We start from the raw sequence: 8,947 nt of genomic DNA, 5'->3' as shown, positions 1-8,947 counted from the left end.
GCCTCAAAATACAGTGAAGCTTTTCTATTATTTATATTTTTAATGATCTTTGTCAATCTTGCAGAGTTAATGTCAGGTTGATTCATCTTGGCAGATGATTCTCAGACATTAAAAAATTCTCATTTTCATTGCTTCTATGGCTGCTATTGGAAAGGACAGAAAAAAATTCAAAATACTTCATGGCTCTTGGAAAATGCTGATTCAACACAACACAGGTATATGAAAATGCATTGTTTTGATTCTTTTCATAGAAAACTGAAGAAACATTTCATCTTATCGGCTTGAATTTCATGCAATTATATGACATAACGAAACATCCCATAAAAGCTGAAACAGCGAGAACAAATTAAAACATATTAAAACCATCAAAACAGCCTAAACGCATTATTTTGGCGTGCTTTGTTTTGCAGAACTATTCCAAGGCCTGCTTTTATTTCTATCTGGATTTAAAACACATGTAAAGATCCCAGAACTTCCTACTGTTTTTGTAATCTGAGTTACTCCTATTTACAGATTTAAAAAAAAAAAAGAGATAAACACTAACAAAATGATTATCTGAGCCTCTTGGTACCGCGGTATCATTCGGTAGCCCGCAGAGCCACGGTAGCAGTAGGGCTGTCGTCCCGCCAGGCCGGCAGCCAGCTCCGCATGTCCGGGGATTCCCCAGGGACTCCATCCACGCTATGGGGGCTATGGGAAGCGCATCCCAACCCACGCGGCGCAGACCGGGCTCGGCGGTGTCCCGACTTGGGACACTGCTCCCAGGCTGGGGCAGGAAGGAGCCGAACGAGGCTCCCTCTCTCCCCAGAGCTCCCTCTCCTCCTGCGGTTTCTCTAAATCGGGATGTTTTGCTACCGGCTGAGCGCTGCCGGGCAGGTTTTCCATTTTCCCTCACGCCTCCCCAAGGATGAGTGTTACGATGGCTGGGATGCGCACCCGGGTGTGCTCAGCAGCCGCCTCACAGGACGGGATCCATGTCGGGGCCCTCGAGGCGAGGCAGCGCCTAGCGAAACGAGAGCCAAGGGGCTGCCGAACCCCGGCCTCGACGCTGCTCGCGGCGCCCTGGCAAGTGCGGCCGAGGGCTGGCAGCCCCAGTGCGCGCACAGAGCTCAACGAGGAGGTGGTTTTATTCTCCCTGCAGCAGCACTGGTCACGCTGCAGCCGCGCGGCATCACGCTCACGTCACCCAAACGCAGCAACTCTGCGGTGCTCTCAGGAAAACCAACCCCTGTGCTGATTTACCCGGGACCTGCTGCCTGCTCCTCCAGCTCTGCCATCCCCGCACCGGCCACAAAACCCACCAGGCTCCTGCTGGGGGGTTAATTAAATTAACGAATTAAATGAAGGCACTGAGGTAGGTGTGTGAGAATTTGTTTTGGAAACACACTCTGCAAGGTGAAACCCGCTTTCCCAACGCGTTTTGCAGAGTGAGGACGTGCTCGCTCGGGGTATCGCGGGCTGGGTGCTGAAGGGCGAGACCCACCGCTTCCTGTGGCGGCCAAGTCAGAGGAGGATCCTGACAAACACACAAACACAGCGACACGACGCCACGGAGCTCGACGCCTCCCGCGAGTTTTCGCACCTGGCGCGGCGGGGCGGGCCCGGGCCGGGGCGGCGGGTGCGTGACGCGCCCCGGGGCCGCCCCGCGGGGCCGCCGCCGCCGCCGGGGCCGCGCGGACAAAGGCGCCATTGCCGCCGGGGCCGGGCGCGGAGCGGCAGCGCCCCCTGCCGCCCGCCGCCGGCACCGCCCGCCGCCGCGCGGGGCTGCGCGGCCGCCCCGGGGAGCGCGCGGCGGGGGAGCCGCCCCGCGCCGCTCCGCGCCCGGCGGGGGCCGGGGGCAGCGGGCGCCGCCGCCGCTCCGCGCCGCTCCGCGCTCCCCTCCCCCGGCCCATGCGGCGCGCCCCCCGCGCGGGGGGCGGGGCGAGGGGCGGGGGCGGGGCCAGGGGGCGTGCCCGCGGCGCGCCATTGGCCGGCGGCGGCGGTGATGTCACCGCTATGAAAGGCTGATAACGAGTGGGGCGCGGAGCCGCGAGTTTCGCAGAGGGGCGCGCGGCGGCGGCGCGGGCGGCGGGGGCAGCGCAGCGCCGCGCACCGCACCGCGCACCCGGGCCTGGCCGCGGCCGCAGCGGGGCGGCTCCGCTCCGCTCCGCGCCGCCGGGGCGGCGAGGTGCTCGGGCCCCGCCATGGTGCAGCAGGCGGAGAGCGCGGAGAGCGAGAGCAACCTGCCCAGGGAGGCGATGGACACCGAGGAGGGCGAGTTCATGGCGTGCAGCCCCGTCGCCCTGGACGAGAGCGACCCGGACTGGTGCAAAACGGCGTCGGGGCACATTAAGAGGCCGATGAACGCGTTCATGGTGTGGTCCAAAATCGAGAGGAGAAAAATCATGGAGCAGTCGCCGGACATGCACAACGCGGAGATCTCCAAGCGCCTGGGGAAGCGGTGGAAAATGCTGAAGGATAGCGAGAAGATCCCCTTCATCCGCGAGGCGGAAAGGCTGCGCCTCAAGCACATGGCCGATTACCCCGACTACAAGTACCGGCCCAGGAAAAAGCCCAAAATGGACCCGTCGGCCAAGCCCAACGCCAGCCAAAGCCCGGAGAAAAACGCACCCACCAGCAGCAGCAAAAGCGCCAAGAGCTCCAGCAAGAAATGTAGCAAGCTGAAATCCTCCTCCACCTCCTCTCCTCCCAAACCGGGAGCCAAAGCCGCCCAGCACGGGGACTACGCGGGCGACGAGTACGTCTTCGGCACGCTCAAAGTGAGCAGCAAGACGGTCAAGTGCGTCTTCATGGACGACGACGAGGACGACGAGGAGGACGAGGACGAGCTGCAGCTGCGAATCAAGCAGGAGGCCGACGAGGAGGAGGAGGACGAGGAGCCGGCGCAGCAGCAGCTGCGGCGCTACAACGTGGCCAAGGTGCCGGCCAGCCCCACCTTGAGCTCCTCGGCGGAGTCCACCGAGGGCACCAGCCTCTACGAGGAGGTGAGGAGCGGCGCGGCGGCGCACGGCGCCGGCGGCGCCCGCCTCTACTACAGCTTCAAGAACATCACGAAGCAGGGCCCGGCGCCGCCGCCGCCGCCCGGCCTCTCGCCCGCCTCGTCCCGCTCCATCTCCACGTCGTCGGCGGGCAGCGAGGAGGCGGACGACCTGCTCTTCGACCTCAGCCTCAACTTCTCGCAGCACGGCCACGCCGCCGCCGAGCTGGGCGCGGGCGCCGCCGCCGGCAACCTCTCGCTGTCGCTCGTGGACAAGGACCTGGACTCCTTCAGCGAGGGCAGCCTCGGCTCCCACTTCGAGTTCCCCGACTACTGCACCCCGGAGCTGAGCGAGATGATCGCGGGCGACTGGCTGGAGGCGAACTTTTCCGACCTGGTATTCACGTACTGAGCGGCGCGGCGGCCGCCGGCGAGATGCGGCCGGGAGCGGCGCGGCTGGAGCGGCCAGATGATGATGATTTAAAAAAAAAAAAAAAAAAAAAGTCTTGTTTTCTTAAGAAAAAAAAAGTCTCGAAGTTAGTTCCAAACCGAGCCCGGGAGTTGTGATTTTTTTTCAATATTTTTTCCTCTGATTTTTTTTTAATTATTATTTTTATTGCATTTGGTGATCACAACAACAACAGCAACAAAGGCAAATGGGACTGGGGGAAAAATGATACAGAAGGCGCTGTTTGAAGCTTGTCAATCTCTGATTGAAGTCTGGAAGATGGTCTGCAAAGAAGAAGTCTTTTGGCAGCACAACTGTTACTCAAGGGGGTTTGTGGATTTTTTTTTTTCCCGTGAGAGATCTTAAAGAACTGTTCTGATTTTTTATTTTATTTTTTTTTCCGAAAGGGACCATTGCAACTTTTTTTGGAGGGAGAAAACTGATGTCTTCTATGCATCCGATTCTTAACAAAGCTGCAGGGAGCTTGAAAAAATGCAGACTGTACAAACGCTTACAAATAACTGAACTGACTTAAGATCAGAGTTTACTTTTCAGATCAAATTGTTTATGGTTTTACAAATGTGATTTCTACTTGCCAACTTTTTTTTTGTAACTTGTTCCCTTATACCTCCTTGATTGAATACCAGACAGCCTAGACCTCAGTACAAAAAGGTATTGAAACATTTTTGATACATAACAGACCTCAGTCTTTTTTAAAAATTAATATATTTTCAGGCGTATTTTTGTACAGTGAAAAGGGAACATTCTTGCTGTGTTTTTTCAGTAAGACTTTTCAGGCACTTCTTCCCTTTTATTTTCTTTTTTTTCTCTGTTTTTAGCATGCAAGTTTGTTGGTACGTTACGTCCTGGTTTTAAAAGGATTAAAATTTTAAAAAATAATCCTTGCATCTAAAGGCCTTGTGGTTTTAAAAAAGAAAAAAAGAAACAAACACTTTTTTTGTACAGCTATAGTTCAGATTTGTTCAATATTTGTAGGTAAAGATTTATTGAAAATGGTGATATAGACCTCAGAGCTGTTATCTTAGTTTAAAAGATTGTATATGTACTGTACTATAGTAGGACTTTATGTATCTCATACGCTGTGATATGTGGATGGGGCCCCAGATGGAAGGTATGAAACTGGATTCTCGATTTTAGCAAAAAAGATAAAAAGGCACATAGTTAAAGTTTCTCATGTTGTGCAATATAATCTAAAGTACAGACCATCTGCATATTTTGTAGCAAATGATGGCAAAAGCAGACTTGTGCACTGTCAACATCATAGCCTGTTTTTTTTTTAATGCTGAAAGTCTGTATCTTGACAATTTTAATAAATCAGCTGGAACTGATAGAAACTCGTATCGCTATTAGTGTCTGTAGAAGTACCGCTGGAGATGCCGTGTTGTCACCCCTCCCCTGCGGAGGAGAGCTAGCTGTAGGTGGTTGTGCGTGGACAGAGCTAGGGGGAAGCGAAGCTGAGGAGCGATTTTTTTCTCTTTTTTTCTTTTTTTTTCCTTTTTCATTTTTTAAAACTATTATTATTATTATTATTTTTCCTTCCCCGGGGCGCTTTCGCCTCTGCCGCCCCCGGGCGCGCGGTCCCTGCGCGGCTCCGTGCGCGCTCGCTGCGCGGTCGCTTCTCTCCGGCTCTTTGGACGCCGCCGCCCCCTCCGAGGAGGGAGCGCGGAGCGGCCGCCCCGGCTCCGCGGGCGGCTCCGCGGCCGTCCCCGCCCGCCGGGGCCGCTTTCCAGGGAGGCGGGTCGGGGATGGGCGGGAGAGCGGGGGCGGCCGCAGCGCCAGTTTGCGCGGGGCGCGGAGCTCCCTGTCCCTGCGGCTCCTTTTCCCTCGCTTCCCCCCGCGCGCCTTTTGTTGCGCGGCCGCGGGGTCCGCGCGCGGCTCCGCCGCATCTCCGCGCCCGCCGCTGCCCGCGAGGGAAGGGGGCGTGGGCGCTTCTGCTGTAGCTGAACAGGCTTCGTGCGTTTGCGTTTTTATTTTTTTATTATTTTTCATTTTTTCCTTAGGAGCCATCAGTTTTCAGTTTCACGCTTTGAAATAACCGCTGATGGCAATGAGCAGACCCGTAAGGTGGAAGTTCTGTTTCTCAAGGAGTTTACTTTTTACCTGATACACTTAAGATAGGCATTGAGAAATTCTTTATTTTGTATCCACTAATTAACGATCCAGCTGTTTACAGGGACGATTCACTGTGCTGGTGTTTTGGTGGCAACCACTGCTACAGGCTTTCAGACTTGCTGAAATGAAAATCCTGCATACACATTTGTAAGGCATAATAAAACATAACATTAAAACCTGCATGCATGTTATGTTTAATCAAAGACAACTCTTAGGCATTTAAGTGGTGAGATATCTTACTTTAGGTTAGTTAAATAAACTGGTAGTAAAATGATTAATATAATCTGATCTCTTTCTAATAATAATAATAAAACACTCATGATTCTAAATAAAAGTTGTTTGGCCTAAATCTTTGCTATCAGAAAAGAGATATAGCATATCTGGGAACTTAAATTTATGTCTTGCATTGTGATAATTCTTTATGAGAAACTGTGTTTTAAAACAAATACAAGATATCCTTGGCAATGGATAGTCCTCAATAAAACAGAGTTTCTTGCAATTTTCAGTTTTTGGTCTCAAATGATTAGTGTGTTCTCCATATAATAACTTAGAAATCAGATTGAAAACAAATGACATTTATCTCTTCTTAGGCAAAAAGAAAAAAAAAAAGTGAAAGAAAATAGATACACTGAAGTGCTCTAGCCTAGCCATTCACTATCCCGCTATTGAAAATCAGCTCATGGGTTAGGATGATGGAGTAATTCGATGAGGTTCTAGTCTTAAAACTGAGCCAAAATTCTCTTAGTAATTCTTGAAGCTATCAGGAGAGCAAGGGGCCGTTTTCTTCCAGTCCCTTTCTTCTGATATGCATCCTTGTTTACTAACGTGGTAATAGGCAGTGTCATTAAACATTTGTGCTTTACAGATGTTCAATGAGTTATGAATGATTATGGTCAAGCATAGGCTGGATTTTGTTTGCTTTGTAATAAGGTCTGTGTTTCAGCCTATGGAATTTTCAAGTTATGTATATTTTTGGAAGGTGTTTTTAAAATTACTGTTTAAAATATTTGTCAAGGATAACAAAAAGATCCACGTGTAGAGCAGTCGGGCATATTTTAAAAGAGCAACAGGTCTACTTTAGTCAAAGAATATTTACTCAGAAGTATATCTTTTCTTTCTTCTAGAATATACAATACCATACCAGGTGAAAATTTTGAGTGAAGGCATATGGTGCAGGGAAATGATTTTTTTTGTTGTTGTTCAGACTGTTTGATTTTCATTTATTTCAGAGTTTGAAGTTGTATGTTGCTAATGGCAAATTAGATAGTGTTCTGGTTAAGCCACTACATTGTTAGGGCTGAAATTTGTTCCTGTTGAATGCCTAAGCTCCTACTGATCTCAATGAGAGTAAAAACAATCATCATTAATACAGCATCTGTTAAGTTACTCTCATTTGTTTTTGCTTTTGTCATATCTAATAATATTCTTCAACTATTTCTTTTTCGTTTTCAGTAGGGTAAAAATTCTTGTTTACCTGCTAGAGCAGTCCTGTTCCAGGCTTAGTATTTCTTGTTGCCTTCTTTTACAATCTTTGCCTTTGTCTCTGTACAATACTATTCTAAGTGTAATCAGATTTAATGATAGAGAAAAATTGAGCTTTTTTTTTTATCTGGAAATGTCAGCTCAATGCAAAACCTAATCAAACGTGATTCTTTTTTAATTTTTAAAATGAACACATTTCTAAAATTAGCATTTTTCTTCCATTTTGTTGATTTTATTGTGTTTTTCTCCCTTTCCTTTAACAGAGCTGCAATTAAGAAATACTTTATTCCCTTAATGATGGTCTTTTTACCAATGTGATAGAAAGACTCATTCCAAATATCCTTTAAGTGCTTCATACTCTTTAGACTTTCACTGTCATCCTGCTTAAACTTCTGCAGGTCTATTGAATGTGATTTGCGTGTGTGCAGTCTGATCCTTCACTCGTGCCTGTTTGAGGAAAGGGCAACCAGGTAAAACTGGTGTGGGCTCAAATCAGGGCCATATAATTTTTAAGTGTTTGATATTCTACATAGCCATTACGTTCCTTCGCTTTCTGTCTTTGTACATCCTTGTAGTTCTGCCTGGTAAGGCCTTAAACCTGCACTGGTGAAAGAAAAAAAAAAAAAAAGGAATCTCATTGAGTTTAATGGGTGCTTTTGTCTCAAGGGCTGATGTCAGGATGGGTGTCTTAGTTCCTCATACTTAGTTCTGTCATTTGTAACCATGGCCAGGAAGAAACAGAAAACAGCAAAAACTTAATTCAATGAGTTGCCTTACATTCCTGCTACTTTACAATTATATTCCTTTCATTTGTTTGCTCTCCCCTTACCCACATTGAAGGCTGTGATTGTTTTTGTTTTTCTTAATTTTTTTGCACACTACCTATACCAATTAACTGCCTAATTAGTTTTATCTGCGCTACATGGATGCAGTGAATTTGTAAGAGAATTTCACAAGCAAGTAGTTTTTTAGTGAGTTTAAAGTAAATAGAGTTTTAAAGACCTATTTTTATATTCAATATAAAGCACAAATGTGCAGAAAATGTAGAAAGACTTACAAAAAGGGAAACAAAAGTTCATAATATTTCATGTATAAAACTAATACCTTCTTTGGGTTGAGATTCTCTTAGAAAACCCAATACTTATGCCAGTGCAAAGATAGGAATATTTTAAAAAGTCTTAGAAAATTGTGATTGACAGCAATTTCAAAGGAATGACTTCTGTAGATACAAGGAAACCCCTAAAGCAATATGGATAAGAAGGGGTGAATGGTTTTCAATGATGGACAACCTGGAAGCGTGAGAATGGAGGTTTCAATCCTTATTAATTAATCAAGCTTCTTCTTCTGTGGTTAGTTACAACATCTAGATTTTCTGTGAAGTGAATTGTTGAAGGATGAAAAACCATAAAGGAGACAACTTGCATATATTGAGAGAGAGAAAAAAAAAGTTTGGCTTAAAATTGTAATTTATTAATTGTGGTGTTAAATTTTGTTAGCTCCCACTTCTAAGAAAATCCAGATAGTGATTTACTGCTTGAAGAAATTTGATCAAATAATAATGATTAATCCAGGAACTCCCATTGTCACAATTTGTTTTTATTTCCATCGTCCTGCTTATCTCCAAAACCAACTTGCCTCAACTCCTGGCTAAACCAGGGAGAAGAGTTATATGCCATTGTTAGTTAGTTCATTTACCACTTGTATCTGTTTTTTGCTCTTGTATATATGTTGGCGTTTTGGAGTCTTTACATAAATGCTGTGATACTTTTTTTTTCTTTTTTCTTTTTTTTTTTCCTTTTCTTTTTCTCTTTTGGTGGGCTGTTTTAAAATGGAGGCCTATTTTCCAGTGTGGGACTTTTGATGGTTACAACATTTCAGTGATGTTGCATGATGGCCACTGGTAGGGG

General features: G+C 47.3%; 1 protein-coding gene across 1 annotated transcript; it reads left to right on the top strand.

The window, feature by feature from the left end:
* Positions 1 to 2,130: 2,130 nt before the first annotated feature.
* SOX11 (SRY-box transcription factor 11) lies at positions 2,131 to 4,780 on the top strand. Its single transcript, XM_088530554.1, has one exon. It carries the CDS (start codon positions 2,184 to 2,186, stop codon positions 3,387 to 3,389), a length of 1,206 nt encoding a protein of 401 aa, XP_088386680.1. The 5' UTR covers positions 2,131 to 2,183; the 3' UTR covers positions 3,390 to 4,780.
* The last annotated feature ends 4,167 nt before the right edge of the window (positions 4,781 to 8,947 follow it).

Source organism: Tinamus guttatus, unplaced genomic scaffold, assembly GCF_059628265.1.
Source record: "Tinamus guttatus ecotype Peru unplaced genomic scaffold, ASM5962826v1 Tinamus_guttatus_pri_ptg000383l, whole genome shotgun sequence".
NCBI lineage: Eukaryota > Metazoa > Chordata > Aves > Tinamiformes > Tinamidae > Tinamus > Tinamus guttatus.
This window is presented reverse-complemented; position numbering and strand designations above follow the sequence as displayed.